We start from the raw sequence: 24,967 nt of genomic DNA on the forward strand, positions 1-24,967 counted from the left end.
AGGAATTGGCGATGTTATTGAAGCTGGGCGTTCATTATTCTAATTTTGTATCATCTGAAAACTTCAGAATAAAATGTTATTCTTTGTTTCACTCTATGCAACTGTGTTTGACTCAATGCACTCTATATATTGAAATGTAATAAAAACTTAGTTTGTAACAACTCAAACTGGTTGTTTGGGGTTTAGGCACCTTATGCACTTCTCCATTCCCAGAAGTAAGGGAGCAATGCAGGGAATATTTAATTTGAAATGAAGATGACGATTTGGATTTACGGCTCTTATATATCTTAAATGAGAGTCATTTCAGAATATCTTTTTTTGTCCCACCTCACCAATTCTATTCACTATTAACAAGAAACTACAAGTCCCAGGATGCACTGCACAATTAACGTTAAATCAAGGACCTCCCTTTTTCGATCGGGTTGCCCTCGCCTTATTTGAATGCTAATAACCGCGGCAAAAATTGACTTCTGCGACCCAGAGCAGATTTCCGAGTCGTTGTACCCCTGGATCTGTCTGGCGTGCAGTTCGGAGGGGCCAGCGTGGTACCTTTCTGTTCAGGTATCGCCCCGGGCAGCCTCCCACTTTTCTGGGGCTTCCGTGCGCACTGGCCTCTGTTGGTGCGCCTCCAAGATGGCGACGCTGTTGGCGGTAAATTCGGGTAAGTGCGGTGGGGCCGAAGGGAAACTGGGGCAGGGCTACGATCGGTTTTCCAGGGAGACACCCGGGCTGTGGGGTTCTTTGGAGCGTACGCCTCCCATTGTGCATAGTGCTCGTTTCTCCCTAGCTCTGGACCTAGCGTGCCGGCCCTTCCCCTGTTTGAATGGCGCTGCGGCTCTACTCCTGGAGCTGAGCTTTGAGGGTCGAGGCAAGGGGACCGGGTTCACTGCAATCGTGCGCGTTCTATCTCTCGCAGCCCAGGGCCGAGCCTGATCGTTCCCACTCCCCACCCCTTTATGTGTCTGCGGCCGGGATTTCGCCAGAATACTCAAGTCTCGGGCAATGAGGCCAGAGGACCTGAGATATTTTTCAGCCACGAGCGCGGGCTGACAACTCGCACCGGGACCATTCGTGGAGGCCGGGGGGGTTTTGCAGGAAGCGAGGACCCCGATTATGAACCCTGCAATTCGGAAGGTGGCGGAGAAGGAGAAGGGGTGCCCTGGGCTCATCAGATGACTTCCAGTTTTGCTTGCGGGTGTGGTCATTTCTGGATGCTCCTGTACCTTTGGAGTGTTTGATCTTCGGGACGAGGTGGAATCTAGAAGGCAGTGAAGGAACTCGGAAAGACTTGGGGTGGGTTCTCTTTTGGCAGTTCTCAACCGGGGAATTTCAAACGTCCCAGGGGCGTTTGACAGAGTGGGTGCACTTTGATTGTCACGATTCCTGGGAAGCACTGTTGGCGCCTAGTGGGCGGGGCAAGGATTGTGAAAGTGAATTTTCTGCTTAGAATGGCAGTGGCTAGATTGAAATGTACTTAGCTTCGTGGGCACGATTAAGAGCGTATCTGTGTGGTAATTGCTTGTCGAGAATCTCACTCAAGAACACTCTTGGACACCTTGTTCTTCTGGCCCTATGCAGTCTCCCCCCCCCCCCCCGCCCCGTTTTGTTCTGCTTTGCACAGGACTGATATTCTTGAAACGTTATCCAAAGCTGAGTGTTTCAAATCAAACCATTTCAGAAACGGAACTTACTGAGGCTAGTGTGTACAATACAGGGAAATTTATTAATTACTCACAGTTCTATTGTATATTGTGTTATTTTTACAGAGTTTACTTTCTATTGTCAACTCTTTGCCATAGGTCTTTTTTCCTTTTTATTTACTTATTTTTAAATTAAGTATATTTTATTGATTATGCTACTACAGTTATCCCATTTTTTTCCCCCTTTGTCCTCACACACCTGGCCGGATACCCCCACTCCCTCCAGCATTTTCCCTCCCCTTAGTTTGTCAGAGTTCTTAAGTACTTGTTGTAAGGCAAGATTCAAATTTGCCTAGGAGTCATTTTTGGTATCTTGTCTTTGCACCCAGTGGCGGTCAATGGCCAATTCTGACTCTACAAACAGGCCTTGTCTATTTCACTGTTGTAGTTTAGGTTCCCACCTCAGGGGTGGCTTACCTCTCATCCTTGGTTCCTGACACTCCCTATTCTAGAGAGTCCACCAGTCATGCCTTTGTCCTACAATACCAATTTCATCCTGCTGCCTACTAGTACTTGAAACTTTCCCATTTACCAATAGGAAAAAAGCCGTCTTGTTCTGAAATCCAAGGCTCAAAACTACACATCCTTTGCAGTTAGAGAGGGCCAAGAAGGCGATTTCTAGAGAAGTCAGTTAGGCACCATGCAACTAGCATCTGATGGGGTGTCACCAGAACCCAGGGGCAGGCCCTCATTTTGACAGGTCCAGAACTCTTTTATTAGTGTGTCCAGAGTTGATCAGATCCTAGTAGTTGACTTTCTCTAATGAAACTCAGTAACAGACAGATATATGCCATACCAGTATGCCAATTTATTGATCTTGAATGGGAAGTATATCTACGCTGGTACTCCTGCTGGTGCGTCAGCTCATTCTTTGCTCTAGAAATTTATATGACGCTCTGTATTTCTAATCAGAGGTTTGGCAAGTATGGGAGCAAAGCAGGGGGTTGGAGGATTGCTCTCTGAGTGTGGTTGAGGCATTCTGATTCCATTCCCCCACGCCAAAGACCTGACATGCCATTTCCCGCCCTGCCCTTCAGATTAGGGTAGGTGTTCCCTTTAATATATTCTCAGCGCTACGCTTCATCACATTTTTTATTGTACTGGTACCTGTTTTTAGTCTGTGTTTAATGTCCCACTTGTCAGTCTGTAAGTTCCACGAGGCATCCTGTCTGTTTTGCTTAGTCTATAGTCCCAGGCCCTCCATAAGTGTTTGTTGAGTGAATGAATAATCGAGCTTGACTGATTTAGTCTTGTCCTCTGTCTACACATCCCTCTTTTAAAAAAATTCCCCAGTAGATTGCCTTCTTCTGACATTGTTCCTAGAAATGTAGTGCATTTAATTAGGTTCACTTTCATGGCAGTCGTATTGTCCTGGTAACTTTATTTGGTTCTGTGTTTTCTCAGATACCAGTTAAATGTGTTTACAGAGCATCCTTTATAGTTTAGGATAATTTTACAATTAGTATAGTTATTTATTTCTAAGTGTTGTCTGTTGAGTGACTGATTGGATTTGACTAGTTTCCCTTTCAGAGTCTTTATAATAAACACTTATGGGAACCATATCTGATTGTTCGAAGACAGAACCTTGGACTTCAGGGTAGTGTCTTTCAAATAATGGGTTTTAAATAAGTGTAATGGGTCTTCCACTGAAAAAGGAAAGAGTATACAAAATATGAGTGCACTGGTGTAATAAATGAACGAATGTTAGTATTTCACATGGAACTTGTTTGACTTCTGCATGTATGTGTGTACTGGGTTGAGATATGAGATATTCCTTACCACGGACTATAGTGAAACGAATTTTGAAAGCCACCAGTCTGACACCATTCTCTCACACATGCTCTTTGAATTCTCTTTCACACCTTCCCTTGGCTGTCCTTTGTCACCCACATTTTTCTCATCCTTCAAATTGCTGCACAAGTGTATAGCCATTCCTTAGAAGTCCTTGACCATCATTTGATCTTTTAAAATTCTTACATTGTTTTCGGCGACAATTATACTCTTTGTATTGTTAGTGGAATATTTCACTTACCTACACTTTGTCTCTTGAACTTGATTGCAAGTTTTTGAAAACCAGGATTGTAGCCCTGGCTGGCATAGCTCAGTGGATAGAGCTTGGGCTGCGAACCAAAGTGTCACAGGTTCGATTCCCAGTCAGGGCACAGGCCTGGGTTGTAGGCCACGACCCCCAGCAACTGCACATTGATGTTTCTCTCTTTCTCTTTCTCCCTCCCTTCCCTCTCTAAAAATAAATAAATAAAATCTTAAGAAAAAAAAAAGGAAACCAGGATTGTTTCTCTTCTTGTCCCCTGTCATATCATACTGTTTGTTCATGGAGCTTAAATATTCTTAGATAAGTGAATCTGGCTGAGTTTATGTAAATTTGCCTGGGTATGTCTAGATGTGATCTTAATTTCTTTACATCCCAGGCTATTTACTGGACATGTCTGAAATACCTAAATTCACCTTCTTGTTTCCGTGTGGAGGCAGTGCTGCTTAGTGGTTAGCACACATTCTGCTGCCAGACTGCCTGGGTTCACACCCTACCTACTTGCCCAGGGTGACCTTGGGTGAGTTTCTTGACCTCTGTGCCTCAGTTTCCCTGTCTGTAAAGATGGAGGAAGACATGGCACTGACCTCATAGTGTTCTGAGACAAATAATACATGGAAAGAGCTTAGAACTGTGCTCAGTGGCACATAGCAAAAGTTCGGTATTACTTCTTATTACCTTCACAAATCCAAACGTAACCCTTTTTACATGAATTTACAAAAGTATTTCATAACTCTGTGCTGTTTTTTTATTAGCTGGTATCCTGGCCAAAATGCTCTTTTTTCTTAGATGCTAAGTTTTACAAACTGATATCCCCCAATCTGGCTTTTCACTCGGACGGAAAGTCGCTTACATGTGTTGCGTGCCTGAGGTATGCCGGGCACTGTATTGTGTGTTTTATCTAGTGCGTCTCATTTAGTCATTCAACCCTAGGGAGCAGGTGGTGTCCTTATTTTAGGCAAAAGGAAATTGAAGTGTAAGGAGGTTACTTTCTCACTCTTTGTCACACAGCTAATAAAGTGGGAAAACCAGGTTCGGCTGATATTCCAACTTAAAGTCAGAATTTACAGTATATTAAGTTAGAAAAATGATGTTTCTATTTTTGCTTGAGAATTTTAATAAGTATGCTTTTTTGTTAATGTTTGGTTTATTTGTATAACTTGGTGTATTTAAAAGTATCCATGAGCATGACTAAAATGAGTAGACAACACCTTAAGTTATTTTCCAAATGTATCGTTTTATTTGATGTTGGTTTTGTTTATTTTTTTCTTTAAGCTGCTAGTTTATGGGGCCCTTACAAAGACATCTGGCAGACAGTGGGAAATGCTCTCTGGAGAAGACAGCCTGAAGCCATCCACCTTCTTGACATGATTTTGAAGAAACACAAACCTGACTTCATCTCCTTGTTCAGAAACCCAGTAGGAAATCTTCTTTCTTGTTTTTTGGATTTGCTTTTTTGTTTTTTTTTTTAAAGATTGAAGGAGCACATAAACTCTTAATGCATGTAAATGAAATATGTTACTTGTACTTGTCCATTGATTTCGAGCTTTCTCTCAAAATGTCATTGTTTCCTAGAACCAGTTATTAGTTTCTTTGTGTTTCCCGGAGAAGTTAATATTGATTTATTTCTAGCTCGGAGATATATTACTATTTGAATACAATTTAGAGAGTTCAGTATATTCTAGAAAAATGAGCCTCCTTGGAATTTGTGACTTATGGTTCATTCTAAGCTCAGTAAGATTGATGATTTTATTTGTTTCCAGGTACACTTCAAAATTTTAACTCTTCATAATGTTATGTGAGTTGTATTAGCTGAACAAATCAAATCTTGCGTATCATTAATTACTGCATCTGGAAATCCTTTTCATCCAGGAATAGAGTACTAAGAGGAGAGGATTTGTGTTTGGAAATGCCTATTCTTGCCATTTATCAATTTTATAAACTAACAAGATCATATAAGAACTATTTTTGAGTTTGTTTTAACCAGAAATGGCCTTTTGCTTTTTAGGACTTTTAGCTATTTTTCTTAGAAAGAGTCCCAGCTTGGGAGCCAGTTGAGCCGAGTTCCGGTGTGGGCTCTTCCACTGGAGTTTTCTTCCCGCAGGCTGGCCATCTGACTTATCTGGGCCTCAGCTCTTCCCCCTGTTAATAGAGGGGCTGGAGTAAATGACCTTCGTAGCCTTTTTATAGGTGTAAAAATGTCTAAGATAGTGTGATCCATGAAGTAATTCTGGACTATATGTTATTCGTTAAATATCGGAACCAAGTTGTAAGGCTTTTTGGGGGAGAAGAGTATTTTTTAAATAATATACCAATAAGCTATCATTAGCCCCACTAATTAATGCAACACTTCATATATCTGTGTGTTATTTTCCACTTGAAGAGTTTATTTTTTTATTTATTAAACATATAAATGGAAAAGTTCCTTAGAAACTTGAAAAGCAGTAAGCTATTTTGTGTGCTTTCTTAAAATGTTGTAGTTCAGAGTTCAGCAGAAGCCCTTACTGAGAAGGCAGTAGTAGGGTAAAAAGGTGAAGGTAATGTAAAATGCCACCTCCTAAAGGTCTAATTGTAGATGACCTGGCAAGAAATACCTCTTTTGTCATGTTGCCAGTCTGCCTTAGAATCAACTTCTTTAGGTAGCTGTGTAAGACCTCGTTTCCAATGGACTCTTTTCATTACATGACCGTACTTATTTTTGCCATCGTAGCCAAAGAATGTCCAACAACACGAGAAGGTTCAGAAAGCCAGCACGGAGGGAGTGGCCATCCAGGGTCAGCAAGGAACCCGGCTGCTTCCCGAGCAGCTCATTAAAGAGGCCTTCATCCTCAGCGACCTCTTTGACATTGGAGAACTAGCAGCTGTTGAGCTTCTCCTTGCTGGTAGGTTGGCATTTAACTGAACCTACAGGAAGGTAGTAAGAATTACAAAATTATTCACTCGGAGTTCAAGGTAGTGGGTCAGTTTAGATTCCAAAATAGTTTCTAAGGATGCCATTGATTTGAAAAGCTATATTCAGAATATTTCCTTTCGTTTCCCTTTGGCTAATGGAAGGCTTTAGTGACTGGAGGCACTGAGGTAGCTTAACTTTTAATGTAAGCTTTCACATGGTTGTTCACTAGCAAAGAATCACGGGCTGCATCTGAGAAATTCTATGGCACAAAGCACTTATTGTCATATAATGAGGAAGAAGGTAAGGTCATTGCTTTTTTTGGAGTTTGCTCTTTGAAGGAGTGATTCAGATAGTGACTAGGACAGAATAAGATCACTTTAATAATACAGAGTTCTAGGAAGAAAATAAAGCGAGGCAGTGGGAGATAGATGGAGGCAAGTCGAATAGGGTACTTAGAGAAGGCCTCGGTGACATTGGGACACTTGACCTGGCCTTCAGGATGACACATGCCAGGGCTGTTGGGAGGGAGTTCCCAGGCAGAGCAAACAGCAGGTGCTTGAGGTGAGGACAGAGGCATGAGAAAGGGTTAAAAGACCCCTGGGAACATTGGGAGTGAGGGGCAGAGAGAAGGGAGACGAGGACAGCAGGAATCTGACCCTACTCAGTCTTTTTACAAAAATCTTTTAAAATTGATTTTAGAGAGGAAGGTGGGAGGGAAGAGAGCGAGAAGCATCAATTTGTTGTTCCACTTATTGATGCATTCTTTGGTTGAGTCTTGTATGTGCCCTGACGGGGGATTGAACATACAACCATGGTGTATTGGGATGATGATCTAACTCATGGAGCTACACACACAGGGCCAGACCTTGTTCGGTCATACAGGCCATGAAAATTATTTGGATTTTATTCTAAGTGCAATTTTAATCAGAAGATTTAATCTAGAATAACTTTGAGATTGTTTCTTTGGCTACTATATAGAAAAAAAACAGAGATTTCCATAAAATAAGAAATTCATTGTAATTATAACAAAGGAGCCGCATGAAGCCATGTACACAGTGTAAGTGAAAGGAAGTCAATGTGGCTGCCACACATGAGGCTGTGTTAGAAGAAGTGGGACATTGAGAATAAATAAGGTGGTTTTCCCATCCCGTGATGGAGATGTTAACTGGACATGCTTGAGTTTTGAGTTTAACTCAGAATTTTTATTTAACAAAATTTATTTTTTTGCATACCATGGGCTGGACACTGTGTTAAGATTCCAGGGATATAAAGATGAACCAAACCTCAACTAGTGTAAAGGAGCTCCTAGTCTAGTAATGGAGAAAGACATGGAAGCAAATAATCACAGCACCATTAAGTACGCTGATGCAGGTTTGTGCAAGACTTAGTGATGGTCTGGAGGGCAGAGGGTTAAACTGACCCTGGGTTGTACAGGGACGTCTTCGCAAAGATGTGAGGCTTAAGGTGGGTGTTGAAAAGTGAGTTGGTGTATGTCAAATGGAATAGGCATGCGCTTAGGGGACCAAGGGCATCCACACGAAGCAGTCGGCTGCACAGAGGTGTGGAGCAGTGAGATGGATTTGGGGGACAGAAGGGAGGGGCGTGGGGGGGGTAAGTGAACTAAGGGGAGAAAAAGCCATAGGAAAGGAGACTGAAACTATAGGCAGGGTGCATTAAAAAAAAAAGACCAAGTGGAACTTACTCGAAGGAGAACAGCTAAAAGGGTGAGTGACGAAGATGAAACAGAAAAGACTCTAGGGAAAGAAACTTCTAAATATTGGAAAGATTTCCTGAGAAAGAGAATGAAACAGTGGGTGGATGTTTGGGGTAGAGGACCCCAGGGGCCCTTAAGCCCTGAGAATCTGTGATTTCTTTGAACCTTGGTACAGTGATTTTTGTCTCATCCTAAGCACATTACATAAGTACTCATTTACTAAATTATTTCTCCACTCCATTTTCTAGGAGAGCACCAGCAGCCACACTTTCCTGGCCTCACCAGAGGACTAGTAGCTGTTCTTTTATACTGGGATGGAAAGCGATGCATTGCAAATTCCCTGAAAGCCTTGATACAGTCTAGACGAGGGAAGACGTGGACCCTCGAACTCAGGTCTGTGTGCTTCCTAGGATTTCAGGGGTTCATTAGAAATTACCTGGAGAATTGTAATGTTAGAAACAACAAAAATCTCTCATTAATATGTATGATTTAAGTAATGTAACATAAGTCATAAATGCTCCCTTTCTCTGCTGAGACTGACACAACGTGTTTAAATGTACTTTGCTTTGTTTACAAATGAAAGATGATTCAGTTGTTTGTGGTTAGAAGCTTGTTGAAACTCAGTGATCCAAGAAGGATGAAAAGATCTAGGTTGCAATTCATCGGTTGTTTGCAGTAACACAACATATTGTCAAAAGAGCGTTTGCGGTATCCATCTAATGAGGAAGTATAAGCATTACTAGTCGTCATAACTTTGTTTATTGATTTCTTTTTATTACAGCCCAGAACTGGTTTCCATGACAACTCGCTTTACAGATGAGCTGATGGAGCAAGGGCTGACCTACAAAATCCTCACTCTGGTGTCACAGATTGATGTGAACAATGAGTTTGAGAAACTACAGCGCGAGAGAGGTTTGGGCAGTGAAAAGCACCGCAAAGAGGCAAGGCTTCACACGATCGATTCATGGGCTGTCCAATCTCGGAGGCAGAGAAGTCCTGACAGTTAGAACATTCTTCCGGTACAGGCATAGGAAAATTAATAATGCATGTTACAGTATTTAGGCCACTGTGTCTGCGAAATAGACTAGTGGTTGTTTTAGCTTCTTTCTAGTTCCTTTGTGCCATTCTAGCTCTTCTTTTGGAATGAACTCTTCCAGAAATTGGTTTTCCCACACAGGAGCTTGGAACTTAAGAACGAGGAATTAACAATAGGGTTTGTTCAGAATTTCAGAGGTGAGATTGTAAGATGTAGATACATTTATTTAGCTAGCCTTTATAAAAGATAGTTCAGATTTTGGAGTAAGGCCAGGCTTCAGTGTGATTTATCTATACATTTTTATTGTACACATATTTAATCATACATTTTTATTTCCAGGTTTCTGATCTCATCAAGGAGTGCAGGCAGTCTCTGGCAGAAAGCCTTTTCGCCTGGGCTTGCCAGTCACCTTTGGGCAAAGATGACACCCTGCTCCTTATCGGACACTTGGAAAGAGTGACAGTGGAGGCGAACGGCTCCTTGGATTCAGTGAACCTGGCTCTCCTGATGGCGCTGCTGTACTGCTTCGACACCAGCTTCGTAGAGCAGAACATAGAGGAGCGCGACGGTACTGGGTTCCATCCCTGCTAATGCAATGCACTTATTTCTAGGAATCAGATGTAAGGTTGTGGGCATAGCATTTAAGAAGGATGCTGTTTTACCCGCTACAGTTAAAAATTGTACTTTTTATTCCTTTATGTACACTTTTTATTCCTTTATATTTGAATATATACAGGGTTTGGCACAAATAACACCCCCTTTTTATCACAAACTCTTTACTACAGAATCATAAGATGTAAATTCTGTAACATAACAATATCACACTCAAACACACCGTATGACATTTTAGGTGACATGTTCACATTAAAACTATAAATTATTACACCCATATTATTACCCCACCAACCACACTCAAGCATGCGTTACTTCTGCTGGACTCTGTGTATGTTTTAATTGAATATTTTATTGCCGTATTACAGTTGTCCCAATTTTCCCCCCTTTCCTCTCTTCCACCCAGCCTATGTCCTGCATTTGAATATTTAGATATGAGACTACATTTAAACAATAATTATAATCCTGTTTGATGTTTTTATTGTTTTTTGGGTTTTGGAATGGGAAAGTGTTAAAGGTTATGTAACACAGGTTCATGAGTTACACATGCCTAATTTACTTAATTGCTTGTTTCTTTACTATTTATTTACATTTCAAACCTTTCATGAAAACATTCTAAGAGAGAGCTACTATTTTTTAGTAGCATATCATCTTTGACTTTTATTTTCTCTGAAGCAGATGATATTTACTTGGTAACCACATAACCAGTTACCGCTCAGAACTGAGGATCTCAAAAATGATCCCCCCAGAGAAAGATTATTACCATTTCGTGTAATAGATATTTATAATTATTCCAATAATTATCCACTGTTCACTAGATTGCATCATCTACCTCTGTCATCAGGTGTATGAGGAGAAGGGACATGTGCCTGTCATCTTGGGGGATTGTCTTGAGCCCCTGGGAGAGGCTCATGTAAAACACAGCCCCCTCCTCCTGTCAGGCCGTCACACAGGCCTTCGTGTGTCGCACAGGAAGCAGCTCCCGTGCTCGCACAGGAGTGCCGCCGCTCGTTAGCACATTGGTCAGGTTTCCTGCAGTGAATCACGGAGCTAATTAGGGGCAGGCTGTATGAGTGAAAGTTTGTAAACTGGGACTTTCCAAAAACAGGGAAATGCCTGGAAAGTTTCATAGGCTAACAAAGATGTAAAGGTTTTGGCACTAGGTTGTGGTTGTATCAATTTCAGGTGCTTAGATTGATTAACTCATTTGTAATTTCTGTTATTCTGTCTATCAATGATTAATAAATGGGAGAAGTGAATTATTAGTGCATGTACAGTAGTAGACAGAAACTTCCAAAGTATAGGAAATTAAATAAAGAGTGTGTTCTTAGCCCTCGCCCGTGTGGCGTGGTTGGTTGGAGCATCCTTCTATGCACCGGAAGGTCATGGATTCGGTTCCTGGTCAGGTCACACACCTGGTTGAGGGTTTGTTTTCAGGCTGGGGCATGTGCGGGAGGCAGCCCATTGATGTTTCTCTCTCTCCCTGCCTCTCTCAAAAAATCAATAAATGTATATCCTCAGGTTAGGATTTAACAACAACAGCAACAACAAAAAAGAATGTGTTCTTGAAAGTTGTGAACTAATTATTCACAAGATGACATCAACAGGAAGTATAAGAAAATAAGTGAAATCTTAGGTGATCAGTGGTTTCTCATTTACTTATTTATTTATTATTAGTATTCAGAATTCTGTGCTCGTTTGAAGTACCACAGTACAACTGAACTGTAATTTGAAAATTCTTTGATTATCATTTGGCTATTTCATTTGTTACAATCAAAGTAGGTACTTGTTTGCAGTTTGCATTCCTGTTTTTGGTCAGTTTTTACCTGATATTTTAAATACAGGTTGGCTTATTTATATAGTAAGGTTCTAATATTTTGACTTTTAAGTAGCATTGATTTATATTTTAGAATTTATATACTGAAAACAGGAGCAGCTCTTTATTTTTCTAATCTATTTATAGTACACTTAAAACCCATAGAAAATAATGGATTAAAATTTAGGTTTATTAATATCTTTTGTTTTGTGTGCAGTTTTTACAGTAGTGTAATTTTTGGTTTTTCAAGCCTTAATATTAAGTAGTCATAATTCTTTAATGAAAGTTCTGTGATGTTTCTGACTTTTAGACATTAGTTCTCCGTGTCCAAGCGCACATTTCCCTGCTTCCGTGGCACAGCGCTCTGTTTCTGTGTTTGCAGACATGATGCAGCAGCTCCCACTGCTGACGGAGCGGCAGTACATCGCCACCATCCACTCTCGCCTCCAGGACTCACAGCCTTGGAAGCTGCCGGGGCTGCAGGCCACCGTCAGGCTGGCCTGGGCCCTGGCGCTGCGGGGAGTGTCTCAGTTACCTGACGTGACAGGTGGGTTGACTGTAGGAGATTCTGGTATGAGAAGGAACGTATCAGTTTTAATGGTATTTTGGGAGGGGTGTTATTTTTGCCACATTTAACCATGAGCGTAGGAAGATATCCAGAACTGTGTTAAGTGAAACTTTGTAAGGTGGAGAAATACAGCTTTTTCCCCCTTGTCTCCCAAAGAGATTTTATATGAAATATTTTTTCCCTTAAATACAGTACGTTAGAAAGGAGATCTTCGAATCAAGAATGGATGTGGGATTCTGATTTAACCACTCATTGCCCACTGCGCACACCCTACTCTGCTGTTCACATTCGTGTAATTATCACGCTCAAGCAGTGGTGCACACTCACGGGCTGAGAGCTGGGCTTTCGTTGTCATTCCAAGTCCCAGAGTGGTCGCTTGTTTTTGCGGTCAATCTGGGAAGACTGTATTAAAGTTTACCATCCCTGTACATGTTTTCTAGTCCTGGTGTGTCAGCTGATTCCACTGTCTTCCCAGTTGTGTGATTCCGGAAGGTCCTGTGCACTGGTGGTGTTCGGTCCCCAAAGGGGCTGCAGAAAGCATTTTCCATATTAGCAGATTTTCTTCGGCCAAGTGGTTTTTTATTAAAGCTGATAGATGGCTAATTAGACATTTATAATCATGTGCAAATTCTGTTTCTGGAGTCTAATTTTTTGAGGGGGTCATAAAATGACCCTTTAAACTTTTAAGTGGCTATACAATGCTTCATTAAGTTCACGTGCAAGTTACTGTACTGCTGCCCTGACCTTGAGAGGCACGACAGAACGTGGGACAGCTGGCCGTGGAGGAGTAGGTAGGCGCAGGCTGGGCACCCAGACTCCGTTTGCACTCCTAGGTCTTTGGCGACTTAATCTCTTTAGCTTTACATGCCCATACCCTTTTAGAAGCTTTGATAATTAGGGATATTATAATTAACATTTTTAAACTAATTTTTTTGTAAAACTGAATTTTAAAAATTGCTACAAAGGATGAATTGTTTATCTTATATTTCAGAAATGGGCATTTCTTGAAATAACAGAAGTTTTAATAAACATCTCAATTTAAAAAAATTAGTCCCCACTCTCTTCATAGACTTCTTAAAATTTTATCAAACATGTTTATTGCATTAATTTATAAAGGATGTGTTTGGAATTGTGATAAACTTTCACAAAATTTAAATATACTGATTTTAACATTAAGACTCAATTTACATTAAGCTATTAATGCCACTTATTACCTAGTCTTCCATAAATAGTTCTTGAATTGATCATCATGCAATTTTAATTCCAACACTTATGAATTCAAGTGAAGATTTGGAATTATTGTTATTATTATTAATATTTACTTAATTGGTAATTTCAGTAATCATTATTACTCATAATAAGAATTAAGAAACTATTTTGTTCTCAAGGAGTTTGTATGGAATGGATAGGTATGTAAGTTTTACTTCAAAATGCAGAACAAAACAAAGCACAAAAAAGCCCAGCACTGTTCCTCTGGGTGAGATTATCCTGGTGTAGCTCCCTCCCGACCCTTTCCAAGCAGCGAAGACACTTTCGGTGGCGCGCTGTGTCTACACTTGGTCTGGCAGTCAGGCAGAGTCAGCTCTGTGGCAGTCCCCTTCCAAAGCCAGAGTGCCACAGACTCACCTCGCATCTTCATGTGTGAAATTTAGAAGAAGTCACCAGCAGTGTGTTCCTCGGTGGAAGGACACAACTTCACCTAAGACAAACTGTTACCAAGAAAATTGAATGTAAGATCAAGCCTCTCTAGAGAAAACTGCCAATTTCTCGTTTGCCTGGAGGACAGAAAATGTGGTAACTGCACCATTGGGATGCGTGCCACACCACATTGTGGAAAGTCTGCAGGATAGAAGCCCCAGTTTCTTCAGCAAATAAAGGACAAGGGAAATATTTTAAAGATTGAGGAGGAGCCTACAGTCGTATCAGTTAGTTGCAATATGTGGCTCTTCTTTGGATTCTGATTCAAGCAAACAAACTGCACAAAAGATAAAAAGTAAAAGACAAAACCAAAATCTTTCACAACATTTATGAGACAGTTGTAAATTTGAGTACTGTCTGGATATTTGACATCGAGGAGTTATTTTTTAAGATATGATAATGGTATTGTATGTGTATGTGGTTTATTTTCTTTTTTTTTCTTTCTAGTTCTATTATTTATTTATTTATTTATTTTTATTTTTATTGTTCAAGTACAATTTTCTATCTTTTACTCCCCTCCCAGCCCACCCACCCAGCCCTCCCCACCTCCCTCCCATTTCTACCCGCCCCTAGTTTTTGTCCATGTGTCCTTTATACTTGTTCCTGGTTTATTTTCTTTTTAAAGTACCTTTGAGTTGCATGCTGAAGTACCAGTGAAATGTTAAATTGTCTGGAATTTGCTTGAATCTAATTTTGGTGGAGAGGGAGGGTGCATGGAGATCCAAATGAAAAGAGATTGCCCATATGGGTAATATTGAAGCTAGCCCATGGGTGTGTGGAGGTTTGGTCTTTTTTTTTTTTTTAAGATAATTTGAAATTTCCAAACAAAAACCAAAAAAAATTACAAGTAGACCAGTTTCTCTTTAGGTTAAGATTTGCTTTTCAATTTTTGCTACTTGATCACCAAATTAGTAGAGTTACTTAGGTGGTTGTGTTCAAGTTTTGGCCTCACTTATTGGCTGTGAAGACTTTTTCTGAATGACCAGATCATTGCATTGACTGAGATTAAAGCCTTAGCATCATTTTCAGATGCTAATGTTTTGATAGTAGCTCCCTGACTACATCAGTGTTACATCGCAGATTTCTGTAGTAATTTTTCATCATTCATGATGTTACTGTGAAGAGCATGTGGCTTTCTAATGTGCTTTTTCACTACTTCTGTGGGGTTTGTGAGTCAATTAGAGTTAAATCCAGTTTCATTTGGTGCATAGCACATGCTAGGAGGTTGAGCAGTTTGGAAACACCAGAATATTACGGGATATTGTAATCTAGTTTATTTTTTAAAGACTTTGCTTGTCATCTAGTTTGATAAGTTTTCTTCCATGTGCTGTTTCTCTGAATACATTTCTAGCTCTCGCTGAATTCACGGAAGCAGATGAAGCCATGGCCGAGCTCGCGATCGCTGACAACGTCTTCCTCTTCCTCACCGAATCCGTCGTGGTGTCGGAAAACTTCTATCAGGAGGAGTTCTATATTCGTAGAATCCACAACCTCATCACAGATTTCCTTGCACTTATGCCAATGAAGGTTGGTGAAATAATTTACGATGAGTAAAAAAAAGTAGTAGAAGAATTTTATAAATTAATTTAAAATTTATCAGTGAAACTAATATTGTTTTAGAAACTAATAAAATCTTTTAGTATAGACTAAAATTTGACAGAGGTTGTTACAGCTTGTGAGTTAGTTTGTGATCCATGAAAATGAAATAATAAAACCTGTAAACCGAGAGTAAGCTAAAAGAAATATTTCACATTGAGAGTGGTTTATAATGAGAGAGTAATAGTTCAGTGAAAATGTTGAATGGGTACGAAATTATTAATGCCATGCTACCCTAGGGATTGATGCTGAGTTGCTTTGTGTATATTTCTATACATAATTTTGGAAGCCATAGTGGAAACTGTCATTGCACAGGTAATTGTTTAGATTCTTAATTATAGTATATAAATGGGCTTCTGCGTTGATACTGGTAACATATAGATTATAGAAATTAATGCAAAGGCTACTTTTGAATAAAGGGTTTGATCCAAAAAATGGATTCTTAGAGCCATATCAGACAGTTCCTTCATAACAGATGCTGTCTGTGCCGTTTTGTTCCAAGAAAGCCATCAAAATGGTAGCAGGAAATAAAAGAGGGAGTGAAGTCCTATAAAATCACTTTTTGTGTGCATATTTTAAAAAGCACTCTTCAATGACCTACATGTGTAATGCCCTTGTATGGTTCTGATACCATACCCCTTGAAAAACGTAAAGCAAATGGAAAAAAACACCGATATGACAATAAACAATCAGGGAATGAAGTGCTAGTGCATTATTTAATGAATTGTGTATCGAGTTTCTCGTGTTTCCAGGTACTGTGATAGGAGTTGTGAAGAAGACAAGTAGGAGACTCATTTCCCTGCCAGCAAAGAATTTATAACCTAGCTGGAGAGGTTAGATGTACACACAGAAAAGCATAGGTAGTAATAGTAAGTCAATGCGAGGTATAGACAGTAAGTTACTATGGACTTACTTAAGCTAAAGGTAGCTCACTCAGGACTAGCATAGTCAAGGAACACGGCAGACAACTGGACCCCTCACAACCGTGAAGGACGTGATACATTAACCCCACAGAATGTTGGAATAGGAAGAAGCCCTCTCGTTTTACATGTGCAGAAATGAAGTCTTAGAAAGGTTAGGGCTTAATGTTTTTCCTAATTAGTAGTACTGACGGGACTTTGGTTATGGAATGATAATGGTATCTGGAAATGAAGGATGAGAGTAATCTGAATATATAAAATCATAAATGGCTTGGATGGGGTACACAATTTATTCACACAAATCCAGGCTACTAAAATTTTTAAAAATACCTACAGGATTATTCTTGAATGAGCTTTGGTGGTTTGTGACTTTGTCCATTTCATTCAAATTGGTTGGTATAAAGTTTTCTCTAATATTCCTGTATTACATTTTTCATGCCTGTGGGATCTGTAGTGATGTTTTCTCTTTCACTCTTAATATTGGTAATTTGTGTCTTCTCTCTTTTTAAATTAACTTAGCTAGAGGTTTATACATTTTATTGATTTTTTCCCAATGAACCAGCTTTGGCTTCGTTGATTTTCTTATACTTTGTTTAAGTATTTTTTATTTCTACTCTTTACTACAATCTTCCTTGTGCTTCCCGTTTAATTGGCCCTTCTCGTTTCAGTTTCTTAAGGTGGGAGCTTAGATTATTGATTTGAAGCCTTTATTTCTAATGGAAGCATTTAATGTTATATATTTACCTCTAATTATAGTGTTAGCTGTGTCAAAAAATTTTTTAAAATTTTAATTGATTTTAGACAGAGGAGAAATTAGAGAGAGAGAAAATTGACTTGTTGTTCCATTTATTCATGCATTCATTGGTTGATTCTTGTATGTACCCTGACCAGGGATCAAACCCACAACCTTGGCAAATCTGAATGACACTCTGACCAACTGAGCTAGCCGGCCAGGGCTTAGGTCACAAACTTTGATATGTTGTGTATTCTTTTTTGTTCAATTTAATATATTTTCTAATTTTCTTTAAGACTTCTTCGATCAGTGGGTTGATAGTATTGTTCAAGTCTTTCATATTCATGCTGATTTTCTGCGTATTTGTCTTACTGAATATTGAGAGAGGAGTGTTGAAATCTCCAACTATAATTTTGGATTTATCTAGCGATAGTTTTTTGTAAGGGAGAAGTAGTTTCTTGTTTCAGTTGGCATTTAGTTCATACAAATGTTATCAGGTAATGAGTCTCGGCCAGGGCTGGAATGCCCTTCAGAGCGTGTCTGGGAAGAGCGGGGCCGGTTTTGCTTGTTACAAAACCTGTGTTGGTGGTGGTTAGTAGGTAGCCCAGGGATGCTAAACCGTCCTGCAGTGTTCAGGGTAGTCCAACCCAGTAAAGAAATGTGCTGCCCAAAACACCAGTGATGTCCCCATTGGGAAACACTATAGTACAACTCAACTTCTCTACTGTGGGGAAGTGCTTTGAAATTTGAAGATATTGATATTACAAATTATGGCACATACAAGAGACAACCAATCGATGTTTCTCTTTCACACCAAAGTTTCTCTCCCTCCTGTCCCCTCTCACTAAAAATAAATAAATAAAATCTTTAAAGAAGATACTATAAATTTTGGATAGTAATATAATAAAATTGCTAGCATAGTTCTTCATGTCATTAAAGTAAAATTGGTATTTAAACAGTTTGTCTTTTATGTAATCACTTTTACATTGTTGCCTGATTTCCTGACTTCAGTGTTATTCACTCATAATAAATTTACATCTCAAACCACATGTAATATATTTATTAGGTGAAGCAGTTGAGGAACCGGGCCGATGAAGATGCTCGAATGATTCACATGAGTATGCAGATGGGTAATGAACCCCCCATTTCGCTTAGGAGGGATCTGGAACACCTAATGCTCTTGGTAAGCCATTATATTGGGTGGACTGTCGTCTTCCTTCTTACGTGATTTTTTCCTAACTTTGGAAGTTTTAGCTCCACTATCTTAGGTGAATTCATTAAGAATGTAAATTTTCATTTAAAAGTAATTTTTGAGTTGCATGCATCTTCCCACAGTCTCTGCTCACTCTCTGCAGATTGGGGAGCTGTATAAGAAGAACCCTTTCAACCTGGAGCTCGCCCTAGAATACTGGTGTCCCTCGGAGCCTCTGCAGACGACCACTCTCCTGGGCTCCTACCTCGGCGTGGCTCACCAGCGACCTCCTCAGCGCCAGGTGTGCTCTCACTGTTAACTTTTCCACTCTGAGGTGGTAATTGGGAGTTTGGAAACGTGGGCAATGTTTTTTCCTGATTTATTGCTATTAACACAAATGGCCAGTAGTGTAACTTTTAGAAGCTTACACTTTTTCCTTTTATTTAAAGAGATTTGAAACTCTCACAGTTGAGTTCTGATTATTTTGGAGTTCATGTAGCCAGGCTTTATAACATACTAGGTATGTGTCAGATTGTGAGAGACAGAAGGGTGTCTGGTCTCTTCATGTGTAACTTGTTGGAGTTTCACTAGTACAAGCCTGTCTTCCACAGACACGACAACCACCAGTGCGCCTCATTCTTAACAGGCTGGAGAACATAGGAGAGGCTCAAGTACTGAATGAGAAAGCTGGGAAGTTATAATGATGACAGAATGCCTATGAGTCAGTAGATAATGCGGAAAAAGCTCATTTTCTGTCCTGTATTAACTGAAGTATGAAGTAGCAAATAAGATGGCTTGCCATATCTGTCTTTGGGATTTCCTGTTCTAGAAGTTTCCATGTATTTAATTTCCATTTGTGCTGGAGCCTATCATCAGATGCCATTTATTTTACTGTATTTGTTATATTTATTGTTTTATTATTGGCCCCATTTAAAAAATGTTTTAGAAAATGATTTATTCAGTTTTTTTTCCTCACCCAAAGATATGCTTATTGATTTGAGAGGGCGAGGAAGGGGTGCGGGCGGGGTGGAGAGAAAGAAACATCAATATAAGAGAGAAACATTGATGGGTGCCCTCCCATACATCCCCCAAGCAGGGATTGAACCTGCCACCTAGGTGTGTGCTCTGACCAGGATTGAACCCACAGCCTTTTGGTGTGTGAGATGATGCTCCAATCTACTGAGCCACCTGGCCAGGGTGGATTTATTAACATTTTTAAAGGTTTAAAAAAGAACTTTGTATTATGAAAATATTCAACCATGGAAGAGAAATTAATTCTAATGACATCCAACATCTCAGTTTATAGCTATTAATATCTTGCCATGTTTGCTTCATCTACTGCAGTTATTTTTACTACTTTTATCTTGTCAGAGTATTTTATAGTAAATTATAGGCAGCATGAGATAGTGGTGCCTTCTTGTTGGTGAAGTTAATATCTATCTTTTTTTTTTAAAGATTTTATTTCTTTATGTTTAGAGAGGGAAGGGAGGAAGAAAGAGAGAGAGAGAGAAACATCAATATGTGGTTGCTGGGGGTCATGGCCTGCAACCCAGGCATGTACCCTGACTGGGAATCGAACCTGCAACACTTTGGTTCGCAGCCCACGCTCAATCCACTGAGCTATGCCAGCCAGGGCCCATATTTGTTTCTTAAAAATAAGAGTATTTTTCTTCGTAATTACAAAATCGTTATTACACCTAACAGATTTAATAATAATTTCCAGAGACTTGTGTAATTTCAGCTTAGAGTTCCAACTAATGTGTCTGAATAATACTTTTAGCTGTCGATAATAGATTTAAGGAGTAAACAAGAAAGAAGGAAACACTAACAGGTGGACTTACAGAACAGGAGTGTAGGAACATGGTATTGGCAGGAACACAGACAAAATATGTTCAGGTCACTACCGAAAATTCTTTTAGGTTACAAGGTCTTTATATTGAATTTGACTGGAATTTAGGAACTCTGATTTCTAGGTTTATCTTTGAATTTATAGGTTACTTTTACATTGGTAAATTTTTTCAATTGTTTTGCATATTTAAATGTGACTAGTCTTATGTTCTCTGACGTTGAGATGTTTGGGAAAAAAATGTACCTTATATTCACAAAAATATTCTGTAATTGCATTAAATTGTTAATAACAAGGTTGAAAAAGCAAATTTCCCCAAGTAGAATACCAGATTATTTTGGCTTTTGGGGGGTTAAATCAGAGTACTTCATTAGTTTTAGTTAGTATGTAGTGTTTATTAGCTAGTCCACGATGCCTTAGATTTAAGATACGCTTTATGTAAACCAATGCTTTCCACCTCTTTCAGGTTGTTTTGTCAAAGTTTGTTAGGCAAATGGGTGACCTGTTGCCTCCAACCATCTATATTCCCTACCTGAAGATGCTCCGGGGGCTGGCCAGCGGGCCCCAGTGCGCCCACTACTGCTTCAGCCTGCTCAAGGTCAACGGCAGCGGTCACGGTGAGCAAAGCCCGGGTGTCGTGTAGGTTCGTTGCGACGTCCTGGGGTTCGGTATCCCTTTGTCTTTGGAAGACTGTTGGTTACTTGTGGTAGTTCTGCAGATGTGTAAGTTATGTTTACAGTGACAGGGAGAGAAGTACAGGGTGGCTGTATGCGCAGCGATGCCTTGGTTATGGTCTCACAGATGAGGGAATTTTATCATTTGCTTTATAAAATACAGTTTAGTTTATGAAATCAAAATTAATACTTAAATTTTTTTAAGAGCGCACCTGGTGCTCAGAGCCATATACACACCCCGTGGCATAATTTCGGTGTCTTTATTTTCATAAGTGCTTGTTTTCTGAATGTCTGTACTTAATGGTTTTTCTTTCATCCCTCTCCCAAAGTCCTCATTTAACTTTCAGACTCGAGTCTGGTTAAACTAAAAACACAGCAAAAGGGAAGAGAAGGAAATATTTATTAAACATCTGCTTTCCTAGGTAGATGTTATTTCTTTCATTCTCACATTGAGGGAACTGAGGTTGAGAGAAGTCATTTACCCAGAGTCACAAGTAACTGGGGAGCTGCAATTGGAACGGAGACCGGCCTGGCTGCGGAGACGGCGTCTGACTGCTCTGTCAAGGCCAGCTGGTCCCATGTGCTGTGCTTCTGCTCGTGCTGCTTGGTGTGGAGCCAGTAGCATTGTTTACAAATCGAGAGTGTAGTTAGTTAGCTCTCTCTGTGGGAACTTAAGCCCCACACTTGGGAATTCTTTGGTGGGAGAAGTGGCCCCGTACAGTTACACGACAACACGGAGGGGCTCTGGTTGTGAAGTGGAGAATTGACCTCCAGGTGGCTCACCTTGGCGTTTACCTGGGCGCCACCCCTTCTTAGTCCTGAGGAAAACTAATCCAGACTTCTAGCTCACACGTGGATTCTGGCCCCTTTTCAGCACATTACTTATCTCAGACAAAGACAAAGGTTGTAGTTGTTTTTTTTCCTTTGATTTTTAAATTTTCTTTATTGATTTTAGGGGGAGAGAGAGAAGCATTGGTTGCTTCATGTATGTGCCCTGATCGGAGATCGAACCTGCAACCTTGGCGTATTGGGGCAACGCTCTAACCGACTGAGCTACCTGGCCAGGGCAAAGCAAAACTTACTGTTTTACATTTGTATTCTTCCTCCGTTTCCAAGCAAATGCTTAGACATTTTTGAAAGAAAATTTTGTGCTCTCTTTCCTTACAGTTGAAAATATTCAGGGAGCAGGGGGCAGTCCTGTTTCCTGGGAGCATTTTTTTCACTCCTTAATGCTTTACCACGAGCACCTCCGGAAGGACCTCCCGAGTGCAGACAGCGTCCAGTACCGTCACCTTCCTTTGCGTGGCATCACCCAGAAGGAGCAGGACGGATTGATCGCTTTTCTGCAGCTCACGTCCACCATCATTACTTGGGTAGGTGACCCATCCACAGCACGTAAGAGTGTAACTTTGTTTTCCAGCACAGTGGCACTGGATGGAGCCCCCAGATTTTTGTGTATCATTGTTTGTTAGGGATGAATTTGGCACATGTGTAGAATTACGTTTTGTTGTTTTGTTTGGCTTTGTTTTTTTTATTTCATTGCATAACCCAGTCTTGATGTGGCTTCTTTATATCCTTAGTTATAAGAGTTCTGTTTAGCTAGTTTTTTGGTCATTGTCAAGGATGCTTGTTCTATAATTTAGTTGTAATTTTTTTCATTGTTTTTTTTCCTTTTTATTGACATTATTGGAGTGACATTGGTTAATAAAATTCGATAGGTTTCAGGTGTATTTGGATGTAATTTTGATATGGGCATCAGAGGAGGTGAGCACGGTGTTTACCTACCCTGCCGTCTGTATGGGAAGCTTCCTGTAGGATTCTGTTCTTAAGGTCTTTGTTTCTTCACCTCTGGATGGTGCGGTTCTAGTAGTCCTGGTTTTTTTTTTTCTTTTTAAAAATATATTTTATTGATTATGCTATTACAGTTGTCCCATTTTCCCCCCTTCACTCTCCTCCACCCTGCACACCCCCTCCCACCCACATTTGCCCCCTTTAGTTCATGTCCATGGGTCATACATACAAGTTCTTTGGCTTCTGCATTTCCCATACTCTTCTTACCCTCCCCCTGTCTATATTCTACCTACCATCTATGCTACTTACTCTCTGTACCTTTCCCCCACTGTCTCCCTCCCAATCTCTGTTGCTAACCCTCCATGTGTTCTCCATTTCTGTGGTTCTGTTCCTGTTCTAATAGTATGCGTAGTTTGCTTTTGTTTTTGTTTTAGGTGTGGTTGTTAATAATTGTGAATTTGCTATCATTTTACTGTACATGTTTTTTTATCTTCTTTTTCTTAGAAAGATCTCTTTAACATTTCATATAATAATTGCTTGGTGATGATGAACTCCTTTAACTTGACCTTATCTGAGAAGCACTTTATCTGCCCTTCCATTCTAAATGAAAGCTTTGCTGGATAGAGCAATCTTGGATGGAGGTCCTTGCCTTTCATGACTTCAAATACTTCTTTCCAGCCCCTTCTTGCCTGAAAGGTCTCTTTTGAGAAATCAACTGACAGTCTTATGGGAACTCCTTTGTAGGTTACTGTCTCCTTATCTCTTGCTGCTTCTAGGATTTTCTCCTTCATTTTAATCTTGGCTAATGTAATGATGATGTGCCTTGGTGTGTTCCTCCTTCGGTCCAACTTCTTTGGGACTCTCTGAGCTTCCTGGACTTCCTGGAAGTCTATTTCCTTTGCCAGAATGGGGAAGTTCTCCTTTATTATTTGTTCAGATAACTTTTCCACTTGTTATTTGTTCAGATAACTTTTCCACTTGTTGCTCTTCCTCTTCTCCTTCTGGTACCCCTATAATTAGGATGTTGGAATGTTTAAAGATGTCTTGGAGATTCCTAAGCCTCTTATTTTTTTGAATTCTTGTTTCTTCATTGTTTTCTGATTGGATGTTTCTTTCTTCCTTCTGGTCCACTCCATTGATTTGAGACCCAGTTTCCTTCTCATCACTATTGGTTCCTTGTACATTTTCCTTGATTTCACTTATCGTAGCCTTCATTTTTTCATCTAATTTGCGACCAAATTCAACCAATTCTGTGAGCATCCTGATTACCAGTGGTTTGAACACTGCTTTTGATAGGTTGGCTATTTCTTTGTCACTTAGTAGTATTTTTTCTGAAGCTTTTATCTGTTCTTCCATTCAGGCCTTTTTTTTTTTTTTTTTTTTTTTGTCTTGTCGCGCCTGTTAGGTATGAGGGGCAGAGCCCTAGGTGTTCACCAGGGCGGGGCAACCCAGTCACTGGGTTGTGACGTGATGCTGTGTTGGGGCGGGGTCTGAGAGGGAACTGTGGGGCTTGCTCCACTCTCTGCCGGATTTTGGTCCCTTCCCCTGCTTCCCCCAAGCAAACTGTGCCCTTCTGGTGCTGATTCCTGGGTGGGTGGGCTTGTGTATGTTCAAGGCCCCTGTGGGTGTCTCCAATGAACTCTCCTGTGAGGCTGGGGATTTCTCCCGGCACCTCAACCCCCACAGGTGTTTTCAATTGGTGTTTTGAGTCTTTATTTCCCTGCGCTGGAGCCCTGAGTTGTGCGGTCCCTCCAGCTCCCGCTTTGTTTTGCCTGGTTTATCTGCGTGCAAATGTGGGACCACCCGGTCCACGAGCCGCCTCATGCTGCACGCCCCTCCACAGTTGCCGCCTCGCTGGGTCCACCATGGGCCCACCAGCCTCCGCTTTGCCGTGAGTCCTCTCCACCCAGCTGCCCATCTCTGCCCCTCCTACCGGTCTGGATGAATGTGTCTTCTTTCATTCCTTGGTTGTCGGACTTCCATACAGTTCAATTTTCTGCCAGTTCTGGTTGTTTTTTGTTTTTAAATTGTCATTGTCCTTCTTTTGGTTGTGTGAGGAGGCACATTGTGTCTATCTACGCTTCCATCTTGGCCGGAAGTCTCTAGTAGTCCTGTTTATTGCCATAAA

General features: G+C 40.4%; 1 protein-coding gene across 1 annotated transcript in view; it reads left to right on the forward strand.

The window, feature by feature from the left end:
* The first annotated feature begins 433 nt into the window (after nucleotides 1–433).
* NUP205 (nucleoporin 205) overlaps nucleotides 434–24,967 on the forward strand; it is a 71,439-nt gene continuing 46,905 nt past the window's right edge. The window contains exons 1-12 of the mRNA XM_028525484.2: nucleotides 434–661; nucleotides 5,026–5,168; nucleotides 6,461–6,632; nucleotides 8,606–8,750; nucleotides 9,139–9,298; nucleotides 9,733–9,961; nucleotides 12,204–12,368; nucleotides 15,439–15,614; nucleotides 18,403–18,519; nucleotides 18,692–18,829; nucleotides 20,841–20,991; nucleotides 22,216–22,421. Of these exons, the coding sequence (XP_028381285.2) occupies nucleotides 442–661; nucleotides 5,026–5,168; nucleotides 6,461–6,632; nucleotides 8,606–8,750; nucleotides 9,139–9,298; nucleotides 9,733–9,961; nucleotides 12,204–12,368; nucleotides 15,439–15,614; nucleotides 18,403–18,519; nucleotides 18,692–18,829; nucleotides 20,841–20,991; nucleotides 22,216–22,421 (2,022 nt within the window). The 5' untranslated portion in view covers nucleotides 434–441. The remainder of the gene's footprint in view (nucleotides 662–5,025; nucleotides 5,169–6,460; nucleotides 6,633–8,605; nucleotides 8,751–9,138; nucleotides 9,299–9,732; nucleotides 9,962–12,203; nucleotides 12,369–15,438; nucleotides 15,615–18,402; nucleotides 18,520–18,691; nucleotides 18,830–20,840; nucleotides 20,992–22,215; nucleotides 22,422–24,967) is intronic.

This window comes from Phyllostomus discolor, chromosome 10 (assembly GCF_004126475.2).
Source record: "Phyllostomus discolor isolate MPI-MPIP mPhyDis1 chromosome 10, mPhyDis1.pri.v3, whole genome shotgun sequence".
Classification (NCBI taxonomy): Eukaryota; Metazoa; Chordata; class Mammalia; order Chiroptera; family Phyllostomidae; genus Phyllostomus; species Phyllostomus discolor.